The sequence below is a fragment of the Alexandromys fortis genome, unplaced genomic scaffold (assembly GCF_014885135.2).
Source record: "Alexandromys fortis isolate MF-2015 unplaced genomic scaffold, M_Fortis_MF-2015_v1.1 scaffold_6, whole genome shotgun sequence".
In the NCBI taxonomy this organism is placed as follows: Eukaryota; Metazoa; Chordata; class Mammalia; order Rodentia; family Cricetidae; genus Alexandromys; species Alexandromys fortis.
The window spans coordinates 12,175,103-12,193,694 of NW_026067902.1; the positions used below are offsets into that span (position 1 = coordinate 12,175,103).

Genomic DNA, 18,592 nt, shown 5'->3' on the forward strand with positions numbered 1-18,592 from the left:
AGTAGAAAAAGACAAGATCTCCTGAGTAAATTGGGAGCATGGGGACCGTGGTGGAGGATTGAAGGGAGGAGGGAAAAGGCAGGGAGGGGAGCAGAGAAAAATGTAGAGCTTAATAAATATCAAAAGTAAAATAAAATAAAGAGCTAATGCCGATAGCCAGGCAGGAAGAGGTCAGGTGGGACTTCCAGATAGGGAAAAAGAGAGTGAGGATAAAGAGGTCAGCAGGAAGACACGGGGAGAAACAAGATGAACGCGCTGTGATGAAGAAAGGTGCCACCATGTAGATACGAAATATGGGTTAAATTTAGTAAGCGCTAGTTAGTAGCAAGTCTAAGCTGTAGGCTGAACATCCATAATAATAAGTCTCTGTGTGGTTATTTGGGAGCTGGCTGGTGGGACAGAAAAGTCTACCTATATGCTATCACTGCCTGGCTTAGTCAGAGACCAGGTTTTTCTGTGTAACAGCTCTAGTTGTCTTGGAACTCGTTCTGTAGACCAGGCTGGCCTCGAACTCAAAGAGACCATGTGTCTGCCTCCTGAGTGCTGGGATTAAAGGTGAGAGCCACAATTGCCAGGCCTAATTCATATTATTAAAAAAGTTAAAAACTAGTAAGATAGTAAGGAAGAAACCTGATCTTGACTTCAGGCCCCTGAAACATGAACACTTACATGATTGTATGCACACAGCCATGCAAACATGTACATACAACACACATGCAAGAACATAAATACAAGTAACATGATACAGACTGAGCAAGTTGGTTTTATGTATTTAGGAATATATATAGATAGATATACTGATTAAATAATTTTCATCTACTTAAATTATAAAGAAGATATATACCCAGAAAAGCATAGATATATTTTTATTATACATTCAATTGAAGTTTTTAAAATTACAGAGTTCAATGCCAAAACAAAGTAAAAAAAAATGCATATTAAGTTGCTATTCACTTGCATTGTTTTGCCCTAAAATTCTGCAAGGAAACAGCTTAAAGACACATGAACAGATTCAGTGCACTTCTAGTGGCTTACCATGCGACGAAGACCATGGTTATCCACAGAAAATAAAAGAACAGTAAAATGAAATTAAAATACTGCAGTTTCACACAATCGACCTGGAGGATTTTAGGAGAATTTTGCTAGCACTCACCTGCAGAGCAAATGTAGCGCCTGGCAAGCTTGGCACCCGAGCTCTCATTAACCGCCCAGCTTCTCCTCCGGTTTCTCTGGCAGAACCAACACAGGGTCCTCTCACACCCACGCAGCTTTTCTGCTGACCTTCTGGGGATGACTCTCAATGCTTTTCCTGTCTTCCTTTGTGTCCCCAGCCTCAGGCCTGCTGCCAATCCATCCTAGCATGAAGCACACAGCCCTTCTTCTCCCAAGTATTACCTTTATTGGCTGAATTGTGATTATAAAGAGACTAGATCTAAAATTCTCCCTACTTTATGATCATATCTCCTACAACGCAAAAAGGTTGATGATGTCTGATTCAGAACATACTTCAATGAGTTTAGATAGAATATATACTGACCCAAGGTTTTTAAATATATACTCTTTTCTATTATAATCATTAGTTTTCAAATTCATAAACGTTGTAAACATCATATTAAACATTTCAGTAGAAACCCTGTTACCTTACATTTTACTTAGTGGGTTCAGAAAGAACAAAAGTGACACTTTGTTCCCTTTGGCAGATCTAAAATTATCCCTGAACCCCAAACCTACCATCCCACATGCACTATTAAGCTGTTTCTTAGGTCAAGCATGTTTCATGACAATTACTGCTGCTCTCATGAGCATACCTTGTAACAAAGTAGCAGAAAACAAACAAAACTATGATCTCTTGGAACTGCTCTCCCTGTGAGTTTAGATACTGTACCCCACCCCTCCCCAACCGATCCACCTCAGGTAGCACATAAATACCTGAAAGCATACGCTAAGGAGAGTCTCCTGTACCAAACGCTGCCCTGCTCTGCCACCGTGAGACTGAGGCTAGGGAGCCGGGAGGGCTGCTGAAAGACAACGCGAAGCTGGCGCTCTGGAGTCCCTTTATCATGAAAGTGCTGAGGCTGATAACGTGCCTGGTTTTCTACTCAAAGGGAGAAACCTGACACACAGGAAATTCTAGTCACCTATTGCTCTTTTAGCAAGGTTTAACTGCAGGTTTTTATTTACTTGTTTATTTATTTAATTTTTGTGAGTTTCTTGGGGGCGGGTTTGAGACAGGGTTTCTCTGTGTAGCTTTGGCTGTCCTGGAACTTGCTTTGTAGACCAGGCTGGTCTTGAACTCACAGAACTCCTACTGCCTCTGTCTCTGGAGTGCTGGGATTTAAAAGTATATGCCACCACCACTCAGCTAACTATATGTTTTTAAAAGAGAAATTAACAAAATGTTATATTTTAAAATGAATACCTAAAAATTAATTTAAAAAATACTATATTTCTTTTGCTCTAACTACAGATGACTGAGATCTACTGGCTCATTAGCATCTTGATCAGCAAATATTGAGATAACCTAAACCCAGAGTGCCTGACCTGGGTGACAGCCAGTCCTGCGAGCTAGAATAGTAATGACTTAAAGGTTGTATTACCTGAATAGTTTCAATGGTGAAGTACCAGAAATGGTAAAATAAATATTTCCCACAGCACCATAAGTTTTTATAAAATACTATTTCAGTTAATATACAATCTCAGGATTTTGGCCCATCATACATACGAGGCACAACATCTTCTTTTATTAACAGAGGCCTTATTTGCACAAATACAACATGAAAACAATATATTTACATGGTTACTACTGCATCTACATCCACTGAATACTAGTAGTTTTAAGAGCCATGAAAAATTAATTGACCATTTAGAGTATGGTCACAGAATTTAATTGCCAAATGGATCTAATAGCAAACAGATGTACTTTATGGCCAAATTACTTAAAATTAAGTATAACAAGTTAAAAAGTAAAAAAAAACCCAAAATGCAGATTGGATCTGCCCAATACCCAGCATGCTCATGAATTTCCTACAACCGTTAGCATGTGCTAGGCCGTCTGAGTTTAACACTGACCTAGTAAAACAGAACCGAGAGCACACCTTTTCCCACAACAAACACCACATTCCAAAGCCAATCTCATGTGTCCCTGCATCAAAGAGGAGAACTGAGTCTTGGCTTTATTAGAAATCAGTTAATGCTAGAATAAACCTGTTATAAAACACTTATAACAAAATAAATATTTTCAGTTCCTTCACATTAAGTGATATATAAATCATTATATTTTATAACATTAGCTTAGGTCATTTGGGGAAACCCAAACATACTGTACAATCCTGAGTAAAAAAATTAGTGACACAGTTTCTTGGGGATTATCCTTATCAGAAATCAAGAAGAAGACGCATAAACCGAACCTTACAATAATCCCCATTTCCATCAGAAGTACCATGAGTTCTTTGTACTTTGGTAGGTTTATAAATGTAAACCATTTGTGTGAGAAAGTAAACTGAGCAGAGCAGTGCTAGGACGTCTCTATCACCTTCCGACAGCGACACAATAAATAGTCTGGAAGAGCCGAGCAGGAGGACCGGAACCACAGGGCCACCGCATCGGCGTGCACTCGGCAGTGCAGAACACACGGGGTGGATGGGAGCAGCTTACATGCCAACAGCCCTTCATTGCCTGCGACAGAACAAGAAGGGAAATTATTTAATAAAATAGGCTTCAACAGACATTCCTCTAAGAATATCTACAAACGGGCCATAAGCACATGTAAAGATGTTTGTCATTAATCACCAGAGAACTACCAATCAAAACTGTGAGATAGCATTTCATACTTGTTTGGAAGACATATATAAATATATGCTAAAAGCAGAAGTATTACTGAAGATGTGGACAGATATGAACTCTTGCTTACTAATGTAAAAAGATATATGTTTGTTATATAAATGATCTAGTAATTTACCCAAAAAACAACAACGTATGATTCAACAATTCCACTTCACGTATATGATCAGAAGAACTGAGGGAAAGAATATCAACAGGTATTTCAACATTTATGTCCACAGCAGCATTGTTCATATCCAACAAAAAATGGAAATGCCTCAAGTGCTTGATAACAGGCTAATAGTATATAATAATATATAATTATATATAAAATTATATATATAACACCAAATAGTAGTATACTACAACGTATACAGTGTAATATACACTAATAGCATAATAACTAGTCAGAAATGATGTGGTCACTTTGTGCCATTAAAGGAACAACCCATCAAATGGACATCACAAGTCTAAACATAAATTTACCCAATGCAGGTGCAACACATTTGATAAAAGAACTACTACTAAATCTATAACCACAGATGAAACCCAACACAGTGACTTCAATGCTCTACTCTCACCAACGGCACAGTACTGCCATAAAAACTGACACACACGATACAATGAAGTCGAGGCCCCAGAAATAAGCCAAAAATACACACTGGAGAATATACAGTATGGCTAACAGGTGGTGCTGGTCTCAATGGCAGCTACAAGTAAAAGAATGAAATCAGATCCTTACTACAATCTTGAATAAAACTCAACTCTAACTGCATCAAGGATTTCAACTTAAGATCTGATACCCTTACTGTGACAAAGAAAGTAGGAAATACACTTGAACACATAAGAACACAAAAGGATTTTCTGGACCTCGGTAGCACAGGCATTAAGAACAGAAACTGACCAAAAGGACCACATAAAAGTTAAAAGCTTCTTTACAGCAAAGAACACCATCAATCGAGTGAAGAGGCAGTCTATAGAATAGGTTAAAAAAAATCCTATCTGGACACTGCTGCTTTCTAGAATACACAAAAAAACAAAACAAAAAGGATCAAGACAAACCAATTAAAAATTGGAACACAGAACTAAATGGAGTCCTCATAAAAAGAAATACATATGGCTGAGAAATACATATGTATATATAAAAGTTCAGTATCTTTAGTCGTCAATTAAAACTACTTTCAGGTTTTATCTTACCCCAGTCAGAATGACTAAGGTTAACCAAAATTAATGTTACAAGGAAAAGACCACATTGAAACCTACTGCTTTATAGGCAAACTAAAAGATACAATTTTCCTTTTTCTCTCTCTCTCTTCTTTCCCTCCTTTCTGTGTGAGCATGCTGGCTGTCCCGAAACCAGCTCTGTAGACCAGGCTGGACTACACCCCCTCCCCACACTGGGATTAAAGAAGTGCACCACCATGCCTGCCATGATAATTTTCTTAAAACCCGGAACAGAGGTATCCTGCAAAGATAGAGAATTCTATTGCTAGACACCACATGGTTCTAAACCCAGCTGCAGGAGTAGAATATTATTAGCACAGCAGCTGCAGACCAGGAGGCTCCAGAGGCCCCCAAAGCAATGGAGGTTTGTAACATTGCTTCTTATGACTCACTGTAACTAGGCAGCAAGACTATTACTGAAGACACAACACCCTTTGGATGTCACACACTGACAAGGCTGAAACTGCTCTGGAAGCTTCCTCCCTGGTGGTTAGCAACCAATGTGTTAGAAGAGGCCCAGCAGGATGCTGGGGAGAAAAGGTATCCATGGTCTCACCTAGTGTGGACACTGGAATATTGATCTTCCAGGCTAGAGGTGCTGTCTGATCCAATAGAGACATAACTATTTTGAGAGTCATCAACCACTTTCTGGTTGGATTTGAGGCCTACTCCACACAAATGGAGAAATGTTTAAAGTGTTAAAAAGAAAAACATAAGCTAAATGATAGTTAATTATACACCGTAATTTTTTAAATCAAATATTTTTTAATACAGCCTGGACACTTTAAGACACGTGTCTTAAAGGCACATGTGATAAGAAGCATAGTTCTAAGAAGCATGACACCTGAAAGAAAATCCATATTCACATGTCCTGCCTTTTCGTAATTCTACACACCTACGACGTCAATGACATGAAGTCCCAGCTTCTGCTGCAGCTCTGTTAGGACAGAAGCCAAGGCAACTTGAGGCTCTGGTATTTTTATAGTTTGCTTCACATCATTTGCTAAGGCCAACCAGAGTTTGCCAAAGTCTTCAGTTGAGATCTTTAATGGCCTGAAAATAATTTTAAAAATTAGTTTATGTTGTTATGAACACAATGATGCTGAACAAACACATTCTATATGACTCATGGAAATTAAATATAGTCATGATAAAGTTGATTTTCAAGAGCTTTGTGCTTTTAGAGCAGGTATGATTAGAATACTGAGCATTATCTTCCAACCCGATGAAGTTACTACAGCAGAAGATACTAAATTGAACTTTTCCTTTCAAGAATTCATTTAATTTTGTCTCTTTTTAGATATTAATCCCTCCAACAGGATTTTATCAAATAACTTCACAAATTCTCAAATATAAACTATTCTATCATACACACACACACACACACACACACACTTTGGATTTGGGGAATAATGAAATTTCTGCCAAAGTCATATACAAGATAATCAATATAAAGAACTTTAAATAAATTAGCCAAAGAACTTAAGACTCTGTCAACACACACACATGTTGAAATAATTATATGAATGCAAAAAACATTTAGGGGATGAATTATAGACAACTTTTATATTCTCTATTTTATTTACTTATTTATTTTCGTTTTTTGGAGCCTGTTCTAGAACTAGTTCTTGTAGACCAGGCTCGCCTCTGCCTTGGGAATGCTGGGATTACAGGTATGTGCCACCACCACCCAGCTAACTTTTATATTCTATTTATATTCTTATAACATTTGAATTTCTGTGTTAAGTACATATTGATTGTATAAAAACCCTACATTTAAAGACACAGAATTTATTATGTACTAAACTGTGATTGATATATATATTGCTTCTTCAAATTATGAAATAAGGGTGGAAAGGGGCTGAGACTTAAATTGTGGCCCAGGCTGGCCTAGAACTCACTATGCTTAAGCAGGTGGCAATCCTCCTGCGTCAGCTTCCTGACTGCTGGGATTATAAACATGAGCCACCATGCCCGATTTATAAGAATACAAAGTTTTTAAACTGGACATTGGTGGCGCACGCCTTTAATCCCAGCACTAGGGAGGCAGAGGCAGGCGGATCTCTGTGAGTTCAAAGACAGCCTGTTCTACAAAGTGAGTTCCAGGACTGCCAGAGCTACACAAAGAAACCCTGTCTCCAAAAACCAAACCAAACAAACAACCTCCCTAGGTTTTAAAAATATTATTTATGTGTATATAGTACATGTTTGTGTGTGAGCATGTGCACGTGTATGCAAGAACTCCACAGACACCGGAGTGATGTGGTGTCGGATCCTCTAAAGCTGGAGTCACAAGCAGTTGTAAGCCACTGGTGCAGGCGCTAGGAACCCAACTCTAGTCCTCTGGAAGCCTTGGAAGTCAATGAGTCATCTCTCTAACCCAAGACTGTAATAATACTTATTCTTTATTTTAAAGAGTTATTTATTCTGTATACAGCATTCTGCCTGCATGTATCCCGGCAGGCTAGAAGAGGGCACTAGATCTCATTACGAATGGTTGTGAGACACCATGTAGGTGATAGGAATTGAACTCAGGACCTCTGGAAGAGCAGTCAGTGCTCTTAGACGCTGAGTCATCTCTCCAGCCCCTAATAATTTAATTCTTATATTTCCTAATAGCTAACATAGTGTCTCTAGTTAGAAAGAAAAAAGGGGGATAGGGTATAATGGTTGAATAACTTAAACATGCCAGAAGATATTTACCTAATAAAATCTAATAATGATAAGTTCATGGAAAATTCCAACTGAAGAGAATGTGCATCCATCATCTGGTAATTTATAACACCACAGAGAGTCCCCTCTACAGAAGGGCTTTCCATCTGCACACCATACTGAAAAGATGTGGAGCTTTCCATCCCAGGCAAACAGCATCCAGGTTGCTCAATGATCTGTAAATTAAAGTAATAAAAATACCGAGGAAAGCATCATTATAATGTTATACAGATAGCAAACTTCTATTTAAGTGATAAAGTAATAAAGTACACTAATGTGGGAAATTAACAAATGACATTATGGAAACAACATACAAATATTCACTAAATAGCCAGGCTGTGGTGGCGCATGCCTTTAATCCCAGCACTTGGGAAGCAATGTCTGTGCACTAAGCAAGCATTCTTCCATAGCTCCTACCTTTTTTTTTTTTTTTGAGACAGGGTTTCTGAGTGTAGCACACCCTCCTCCACTGTCCTGGAACTGACCAGACTATCCGCAAACTCACAGAGATCCGCCTGCTTCTGCCTCCTGAGTGCTGGGATTAAAGGCGTGAGCCACCACTGCTTGGCTACCACTAGACTCTTAAGCTAGAAGATCTATAACAATCATACAGCCGCCTTCCATTCTCTTTCTCCATCCCTACTCAAGCTGTACTGGTAGAATCAGACACATTTCTTTGTTTTTTAATATGTATTCAAGAATTCTTGCCCTTGTATGGCAATGGACCATACAATAACTCATTCAACAAACTGTGTGTAGCTCACAGAAAGAAGTGGTTATCCTTCTGACACATGCCTGTCAAATGTCATAACTGTGCCGAGAACACTTACAACAATGCAGACAAAGGGACTTTGAGAAGTTGCCATAGCACCCTTTCGGGGCTATGGAAGAGAATGATGCCCAAGTACCGAGCATAGAATAAAAAAAAAATCACATGGAGAAATGTTTACCCCTTAATATTTTTTAATGCTCTATTTGGTTCTGTTAAATAATCTGAAAAGTTAATTTCAGGGAATATGACAAGAGCAAATGTAGCCCTTAGGGAACACATGAATAGAGATCATAGAATAAAATCAGGAAACACAAAGAACACAGGATATGCATTTAATGTTAAAAGCATTTTATAGATATCAACTAGCCAAATCTGTTTTTTTCTTTTTTCTTTTTATTTTGGTTTTTCAAGACAGGATTTCTTCTCTTTGTGGCTCTGGAGCCTGTCCTGGAACCAGCTCTGTAACCAGGCTGGTCTTGAATTCACAGAGTTCCGCCTGTCTCTGCCTCCCAAGTGTTGGGATTAAAGATGTGTGCCACCACTGCCCAGGCAACTAGTTAATTCTTTACAGGAACATAACGTTAATACCCTTGCTTTCAACAGGAAGAAACAGGCAAAAGCATTTAAGAAACCTGACCATGTAACATGGCAAGTAAGGCACAGTAGCAAGGTTAAAAAACAAAGCAGTATAAGAAGCCTATATTCGCAGGGTGGTGGTGGCGCACACACTCGGGAGGCAAAGGCAGGCGGATCTCTGTGAATTGGAGGTCAGCCTGGTCTACAAGAGCTAGTTCCAGGACAGGCTCCAAAGCTACAGAGAAACCCTGTCTCAAAAAAAAAAAAAAAAAAAAAAACAGGAAAAAAAAGAAGCCTATATTCTTTTTTTGTTTGTTTTTTGGGTTTTGAGACAAGGTCTCACTTTTCAGCTCTGGCTGTCCAGGAACTCACAGGATCCTTCCTCTGTTCCTAGCGCTGGATTGAAAGGTGCATTCCTCACTATGCTCCACAGAGACTCACTTTACACATCTATGGCCTCTCAAACACAGCACTACTGGGCTTCCTTTGTTTCTTTAGAGTAGTGAGTATATCCTGAGCCCTGATTTAAGGAAGAAAGGATGTGGAACAAATTCATAAGGTGCTGGAGGCAAAGGCAGAAACACTAAGTAAGTGTCATTTACTTAAGGGAGAAAAGATAAATTACCCATTGTCTTACCTTGAAGTTTTCCACAGGAAAAATTTCTAACTTAGCATTTGTCACCTCTGAATCAGTCTTACTAGTGACTGCCCAGACCACCAATAAACAATCATCCTTCCAAATTTTGTAAGAAGACACTGACACTGTGTCATCACTACAGATTTCCATGGGACTTGAATGCCCACGCTCCAGAGTTTCTTCTAACAGAGAGGCTGCAGCTGAAGCTGTGGAGGATGACGAGGGGTGGAAAACCTCCATGTTGTCATCAGCAAACAAAGAAGGCGCAGGAGAGCTGACACTTGAGAGTTTTTCAACGGAGGACAGCTCTGACAAAGACTCAGAACCCAAGAGCTCTGCACTGAGTTCAGTGTCCCCTCTATTCAAAGCACTCAGATAGTCATCATCCCCACGGGCCACAGCTGATACAGAGCTGAGGGCGGAGGAGGCAGGGTTATGAGCACTGGGTATCTTGTCATTTTGGGTCTTGTCATTTTGGGAGACCTTGAATTTTGATTTCCTCCTGAACTTGTGAGACACGAGGTCTGCTTTTCCCAACTGCAATAATAAAATATAAGAAGAAACTATTTTACTAATCATGCGCTTTAAATATCTTCTATAATCCCAAATGAACAATATATCAACACTAAGAATCTGTAAAGCAAAGATTGGCAAAACTCAGATACATAAAATGTAAAACCCTAAAATTCTTAAAGGTATCAGCTAAATTTCACTTCTAACTTAAAAAACATAAACTGCCAGGCATGATGGTGCTTGCATTTAATCCCAGTACTAGGGAGGCAAAGGCACGCAGATCTCTCAGTTCAAGGCTAGCCTGGTCTACAGAGACAGCCAGAGTGGTCACACAGAGAAACCCTGTCTTGAAAAAACAAAAACAACAACAACAACAACAACAACAACAAAAAACCACTTTAAAAAACCATAAACTTAGAAAAGGAAATAAAATAAGGTCAGGACTCAGTTGTAGTAGTTTTAAAAAATGTTGCTTGGTATCCTTTACTACATTATAAAATTGGACAACCTAGATTTGTTTTTGTTTCCAGAGCTGTATTATAGACTCCTAAGTTACCCTGACTACAAAAGGGACCCAAACTGTATTTTAATAATCTATAATAATTTGATTTCATGATCTATGTTAGTAAGCAAACAAAAAAAATTGGTTTTACCTCAATAATAAAAATCAGAGGCTGACCAGAAAATACAGAAGAAAAACATTCTATAGAATTTGCCACCACTAACCTAAGTGAAGAACAGTCTGATCAGGTCTATGCAAGCAGAGCCCACAGACAGACCACTATTACTGATAATCTCCAATCACTCCCCTTGCCCTCAGAGAATTCTCTCATTCACCCTGGTCATTCTTGAGAATTTATGTGGACCCTGGACCTGTATTAGCCGACTAGACTTCAGAGAATAACTTAAGGGGATTGGATGCTGTCACCTCAGTGGTATAAAAACTATGTCACTGGGGCTGGAGAGATGGCTCAGCTTCTAGAAGTCCTGAGTTCAATTCCCAGCAACCACGTGGTGGCTCACAACCATCTATAATGAGATCTGGTGCCCTCTACTGACCTGCAGGCATACATACCTGCAGAATACTGTATACATAATAAATAAAATTAAAAAACCAAAACTATGTCACTGAGCTCTAGATCTGAGAGATGATGGCTTTGAGAGCTGTAGGAGGCATTTCCCTCACACCATACACAGATGAAATCCAGTTTTTGCTACCAGCAGAGAGCAGAGATACTTACAGGAATGTAACAGACAACTTACCAAATTGATTGTATTTTCTGGTTCAAGTCCAACAAACAGTGAGGATGCCAACAACTGCTTTTCTTTCTCCTCTGTAGATTGGGTGAGGCCTTGAGCTTGGTCCTTTCTGGCTGTGGCCTGGCTGACATTCTCCATTGTTGTACCCTCCCCAGGAGCATGCGGCACTTCCATTTTATCACCAGTTGCGCTCTCCTTTTTGGGGAGATAGCCCTCTTTGCCCCATAATTTCTTTATACCTTCCAGCTTCAAGCTACTTGTCCTAAGGAGATTAAGCAAACAAGTCAATTTAAATAATTGCTGACTAGGTAAATCCTTGATACATTTTTTTTCCCCAAAACACATATGCTATGATCTTTTAAAAAATAGCTTTTATGTTAATTTTATAGGTGAGAAGGAAACCTAGATTTTTTTGGGTTTTCAAGACAGGGATTCTTGCAGAGGCAAGGATCTCTGTGAGTGAGGCCAACAAAAAGACAGGGATTCTCTGAAGCTTTGAAGCCTGTCCTGGAACTCGCTTTGTAGACCAGGCTGGCCTCAAACTCACAGAGATCCTGTCTCTGCCTCCCGAGTGCTCGGATTAAAGGCATGCGCTACCACTGCCTGGAATCCTAGATTTTTAAAATTTATTTTTATTAGAACCAATTTCCCCCTTCCCTCAAGCACAATAATTTAAAGCACCAGAACTCTAGATCTGGTTAAAAATCTCAGACCATTTAATTTTAATTTAATTACTTGAGTAAGTTAAAGAAGAGAAGGCTGGGGATGTGCTCCTCTCTACTCACTGTTCAAAGGCACCTTGGCCTTTAACTCTGATGGCCCAAGATAAAAGATCTTAGCCACTTGAGGAGATCCAACCTCAATCATAAAACAGTAAATCATAAGCAAATTCATCTTAAAATCCACTGAAAGCAAAACATCAAATATGCACCTATATAAATTTGTTTTTAATCCAAAATGTTTTATTAATGTGATTACTAAATACATATATTTGGCAGAAACTCAGCCCAAAAATCCCAAGGTAAGACATATAGGCAAAATAAATAAAAAATAAAATAAACAAAAAAAGATATCTAGGATCAAATTAAGAATGTGAACTCAGGGGCTAGAGAGGTACCTAGCTTAGTGATTAAGAGGGTGATTTATTGGCTGCTCTTTCTTCCGGAGGACCCACATTTGATTCCCAGCACCCACATAGTGGCTTATAATCAACCATCTGTAACTCCAGTTCCAGAGGATCCGATACCTTCTTCTGGCATCGGGAGGCACCAGGCATACACACAGTACACAGACGTACACTCAGAAAAATCATCCACACATAAACATTCTATAAAATTTAAATAGAATATGAATTCACATGTCAAAGTCACAGCTATGAGTCCACGAGTTAGCAGTGACTGAACAGCCACAGGTCACCACTATTGCTCCTATGTTAATTAACTCAACAGTACCCATTTCACAATGCACATGTATATCATCACATGGAACACCTTCCACACACACTGCTTCCATTGCCAGGCAGCCTACGAAAGCTAAGTAGGAGAACTGCTACTCAACACTTTTTTAACCTCTTAGCTCATCAGTGATCACTGTCACGGCTCAAAGTAGCACTTAAAATTATACTACAAAATAGAAAAATTAATCTTAAAAATTCAAAAATATTTATACTGATTTTTAAAAGTTTTTTTAAAAAATTATAGTATTTATTTATTGTGTGTATATAGTAAATATTTGGAGGTCAGTACTCTGCTTCTACCATGTGGATTCTGGGGATTGATCTCAGAACACCACTCTTGACAACAAGCACCTTGACCTGCTGATCCACCCCGTCAGCTGTAGATGGTTATCATTCCCTGTGATCTGTCAGAACCATGACCATTTGGTTTATAGGTAATTATATTTTATATTTTGTAAAGAGGTAATACTGTTAAGCAGTGCATGGCTGAAATGAAAAAAATGATTCTAATAAAGAATACAAGGAGTGATTTGTTTCTCTTTTTTTTGTTTTGTTTTGTTTTATTTTGTTTTTTGAGACAGGGTTTCTCTGTGTAGTCCTGGAACTCACTCTGTAGATCAAGCTGGCCTTGAACTCACAGAGATCTGCCTGCCTCTGCCTGTCTCTGCCTCCGGAGTGCTGGGATTGAAGGTGTGCGCCACCACTGCCCAGCTTCTCACAGTTTTTAGGGAAATACTGTTCCGTTTGCCTTTCTGTTGTCGTGAGAAAATATTCTGGCCAATAGGAGGCAGGACTTTATCTGGCATACAATTTCAAGTTACAGCTCATAATTGCAGCAACAGAACTCGAGACAGCTGGTCAGCCTTACCCACAGTCAGGAGCAGAGAGAAACAAATGCCCCTTCTGCTCTCACCCAACTTTCTCCTGCTCAGGGAATGGCAGGGAGGGAGGGAGGGAGGGAGGGAGGGAGAGAGGGAGAGGGGGAGAGGGGGAGAGAGGGAGAGAGAGAGAGGAGCAACTGTCTCACTGTGAAAGCTGATTCATAACAACTGTAAGAGTCGATTGTTATGGTGGTTTTCAGTGTAAGATGCGCCTAGCACTTAGTTACAGAGCAGCAGAAGGCGTCAGAACTCATCTCCCCTAACTGGCAGCGGTGCCTGCTTGTCTCAGAGGTACAAAGTCCAGGCTGTGTGACTGAGCCCATTGGCAGAGAAAGAAAGGAGTCTCAAACCCCAAATTTATTACACTAGGCTTTGTGCCCTAAACCAATGAGATGGGGAACTTGAGAAGGGGCAAGTTTCAGCCTGTGTAAAGACAGGAATTTCTCTCAATCAGGACTATACATTTTTAAAAAAGGTTTATTTATTTATGTATATGGACGCTTTGCCTGCATGTACATCTGCACACCAGAAGAGGACATTGGACCCCAGAGATGGATGTGAGCTTCCATGTGGGTGCTGGGAAGAGTAGCCAGTGCTCTTAACATTTGGGACTTTAAAAACCACTATCTTGGGCTGGAGAGATGGCTCAGTGGTTTAGAGCACCTTCTGCTCTTCCAGAGGTCCTGAGTTCAATTCCCAGCAACCACATGGTGGCTCACAACCATCTGTAATGAGATCTGGCGCCCTCCTCTAGCGTGTGGGCATACATGGAGGCAAAATGTTGTATACATAATAAATAAATAAATCTTTAAAAAAAAACCACTATCTTTAGAAAAAAAAAAAAAAACCAATAAAACAAAAAAACCAAACCACTATCTTGGGCCAAATCAGTGTCACCAGTCATTCTTGCCTTTCCCATGCTGGCACTCCCTTTCCGCAGAACTGTATATTTTTAAAAGTGACTCACTTTTACTAGTCTAGTTGTTATCTTAACTTCAACATTCAGCTTGCCAGTTACCAACAATTTCCTGACCTGAAATAATGTGTGACCTGTTTACTTGTTGCATTGTTCTGGTTGAGATACTTAACAGCCATCACCTCTACCATTACAGACCCACAAACCACACCTAGAATGCCAAAGTTAAATGTCTAGGAAAAGAAATTAAGGATGTTAGACCAGGGAGGGAAAGAACCCCTGCCATTTTATGCACCACACCATTCTTCATTATCATAACTGTATTATTCCACTGATATACTCTCATGCATTCCAGACGAGCATACCACCAATGAGCTGTATCCCCCATTAGACCTTGACTTCTTTTAAATGAAGTTCACTGACAAAGAAGAAAGCATTTTCATTATCATAACTGTATTATTCCACTGATATACTCTCATGCATTCCAGACGAGCATACCACCAATGAGCTGTATCCCCCATTAGACCTTGACTTCTTTTAAATGAAGTTCACTGACAAAGAAGAAAGCATTTCATTACTTAGCATCATATCAGTAGACTAATTTTACTTGGTAAATTTAGCATGAGAACGATGATGGTAATTAATTGTAGTAGCAATTAGTGTGTACTGGGTTGCATTATACCCTTCATTACACTATCTCACTTTATTGATTTCAATATGCTTCTGAAAATAACTAGATCATAAAAATTAAACATTTGGTGGGGGTCGTGCACATCAGTGTTAGAGTGTGTCCTCATCTGGATGCATGCAGAGGCCAGAGGAAAAGTCAAATATCTTCATCTATCACTATCTAAAAAAAATTACAGGGGCTGGGGATATGGCTCAGCAGTTAAGAGCATTGCCTGCTCTTTCAAAGATCCTGGAGTTCAATTCCTAGCAACCACATGGTGGCTCACAACCATCTGTAATGAGGTCTGGTGACTCTTCTGGCTTGCAGGCATACACGCAGACAGAATATTGTATACAAAATAGGTAAATAAATAAATAAATAAAATTACAATGACTTACTTTTTTGGGACAATAAACGGGGATTCTGGCCTTTTCCAAGATGACCGTGTAAGTTGTGTCTGATTATTCCTCGCGACTCCGTTCCAGCCAAGTTAGAAAGTTTGTGTTGGACCCAAACGGGCTCCGACAGGCACTGGAGCTACAAACAGTTGTAAGCTGCCATGTGGATGTTGGGAATTGAACCCAGGTCTTCTGGAAGAGCAGCCAGTGCTCTTAGTCACTGACCCATCTCTCTAGTTCCCTTCATCTACTACTTCTAACTTTGTTCTCTATGACAGTAACTAAATTGGAACCTGTCCTTTTGGTTAGGTTGGCTAAGCAGCAAGCTCCTACAATCTGTCTGTCTTCGCCACCCAATGCAGGGGTTATAGGTACATTCAGCCACTCCAGTTTTTCATACAGTGCTGGGATTTGAACTCAGGTCCTCATGCTTGTACAGCAAGTGCTAAGTTCTCTCCCCAGAGCTTCTGAAAGTATTCTGAGCAAAGAACAGAGCTTCCTTAGACAAAGGCAGTCAGTCATTTCATGTTCGTCTCTGTATCTGTTATTCTTCTACTACAAAAAATATTTTCCAGATGCATGACAAATTATAAGGAATGAAAAATATGCTTAATTCTTATCTAATATATAAGTTCCAATATGCTTCAAATTTTATAATATGAAAATAATATGCATTATGTACAGGTCTGTTATTTTTACTTAATGTGTATGTGTATGAGTACATACATGTGGTTGCCTACAGAGGTCAAAAGAGCATCGGATTCCCCGGAGTTAGAGTTACAGACAGTTGTGAGCTGCCCATTGTGGTGCTGGGAACTGATCCTCTGCAAGAGCAATCCAGGCTCTAAAGTGCTGGGCCACCTCTCTAGACCTCATGTGTGAATATTATACAAGGTTTTTGTTGTCTTAGAAGGCGGATAAGTTCTTTAAGTCCAAGACATATAACATCAGAATTTTTTTTAAAAAAAATATTTATTTATTTATTTATTTATTTATTTACTTATTTACTTATTATATTATGTGTATAGCATTCCTTCCATGTGTGCCTACAAGCCAGAAGGGGGCGCCAGGTCTCATTATAGATGGCTGTAAGCCACCATGTGGTTGCTGGGAATTGAACTCAGGACCTCTGGAAGAGCAGTCAGTGCTCTTAACCTCTGAGCTATCTCTCCAGCCCCATAACATCAGAATTTTGAAACCAATCAATAGAGCAAGCAAAACAAAATCTCACATAGACTATAGCTCTTAGGAGCTTTTCAATGATATTAAACACATAGTCAGAAATATGTCTCTTCTTTTGCATTATTTGAAAATGAAAACTTGTAAGTCACCCTAAAATAACCTTTGTTTGTTTGTTTTTCTATATTTTTTATGGTCTATTTAACTTTATTTTAAACGCATTGGTGTGAAGGTGTCAGATCCCCTGCAACTGGATCTTCAGACAGTTGTGAGCTGCCATGTGGGTGCTGGGAATTGAACCCGAGTCCTCTGGAAGAGCAGCCAGTGCTTTTAACCACTGAGCCATCTCTCCAGCCCCTGTTTGTTTGTTTTTTCAAGACAGGGTTTCTCTGTAGTTTTGGAGCCCATCCTGGAACTAGCTCTTGTAGACCAGTCTGAACTTGAACTCACGGGGATCCGCCTGACTCTGGTTTCTGAGTGCTGGGATTCAAGGCATGTGCCACCACTGCCTGGCTGTAAATAATAATATTGAGGACACAAGCAGAAAGCAGAGCAGATGGGCTCACCAAATTCTCAACTTCAAGAAGAAACTTACTCTTTCAGTCCCGTTTCAGCACTATTTCCAGATATATCTGAGCCCAGAGAAATGCCAGCAGGTGACTGTCGTCCAGTGAAGCCAGATGATGAAAATGATAGTCCATATGGTTCAAAATTGAGAACTATAATTTAAAACAGTAACAGAGGTTCTTATTTAAGACAAAGCATAAGAATGAAACTTATGAGATTCTATTCACTATTGAAACAATTAAAAGGCTGGAATCCAGAGACAATTTTTCAGACATGTTCAGTAAGAGTAAAGCAGCTGGAACTGACACATGTCAGGAGCCATTTCCCCCCTAACAATCATTACAGAGACCATCACTCTAGGGAGTCTGCAGAGAACCTCACACCCATAGTTATGTTCTATTGACAAAACCTGCCCCTCACCCAATTAACTGCTAATCTTAGCGGAACCCGCCTCACATTCCAGCTATCCAGGGAACCAGGTGTGGCCACTTGTGACTTCTGGCCTGTCTGTCTGAATGTAACCGAGCTACGTGACCGGAACCACGCGGCCTGCGAGATCCNCTTCCAGGTAGCGCCCCTCCGAGACCCTGGAATAACTTGATTGCGGGGTGGGTTACAACCCCTAGACTGAGTAGCCCACCCAAACGCAATCCACACACACACTAGGGTAATCAGAGACAAACTACCCTTTTTTTTTTTTTAATCTCTTCTAAAAAGTTAAAAAGAATCCAATTAGAAAAGGCAAGTAGGCTGGATGGTGGTGGCACACGCCTTTAATCCCAGCACTTGGGGGGCAGAGGCAGGCGGATCTCTGTGAGTTCGAGACCAGCCTGGTCTACAGAGCTAGTTCCAGGACAGGCTCCAAAACCACAGAGAAACCCTGTCTCAAAACAAAACAAAACAAAACAAAAACAAAACAAAAAAGCAATTAGATCAACCTACCTGTCAAATCTACCTCTTTAGACACAAGGGGAATGCAACAAGTGTCACACAGAGTGTGCAAAGCTGTGAT

At 39.8% G+C, this 18,592-nt stretch overlaps 1 protein-coding gene across 1 annotated transcript in view; it reads right to left on the reverse strand.

Moving 5' to 3' along the window:
* Positions 1 to 828: 828 nt before the first annotated feature.
* Positions 829 to 18,592, reverse strand: part of Ap4e1 (adaptor related protein complex 4 subunit epsilon 1) — a 50,359-nt gene continuing 32,595 nt past the window's right edge. The window contains exons 16-21 of the mRNA XM_050131606.1: positions 17,609 to 17,732; positions 11,517 to 11,775; positions 9,741 to 10,277; positions 7,747 to 7,931; positions 5,939 to 6,096; positions 829 to 3,675 (exon numbers count right to left, since the gene is read on the reverse strand). Coding sequence (XP_049987563.1) covers positions 3,515 to 3,675; positions 5,939 to 6,096; positions 7,747 to 7,931; positions 9,741 to 10,277; positions 11,517 to 11,775; positions 17,609 to 17,732 — 1,424 coding nt within the window. The 3' untranslated portion in view covers positions 829 to 3,514. The remainder of the gene's footprint in view (positions 3,676 to 5,938; positions 6,097 to 7,746; positions 7,932 to 9,740; positions 10,278 to 11,516; positions 11,776 to 17,608; positions 17,733 to 18,592) is intronic.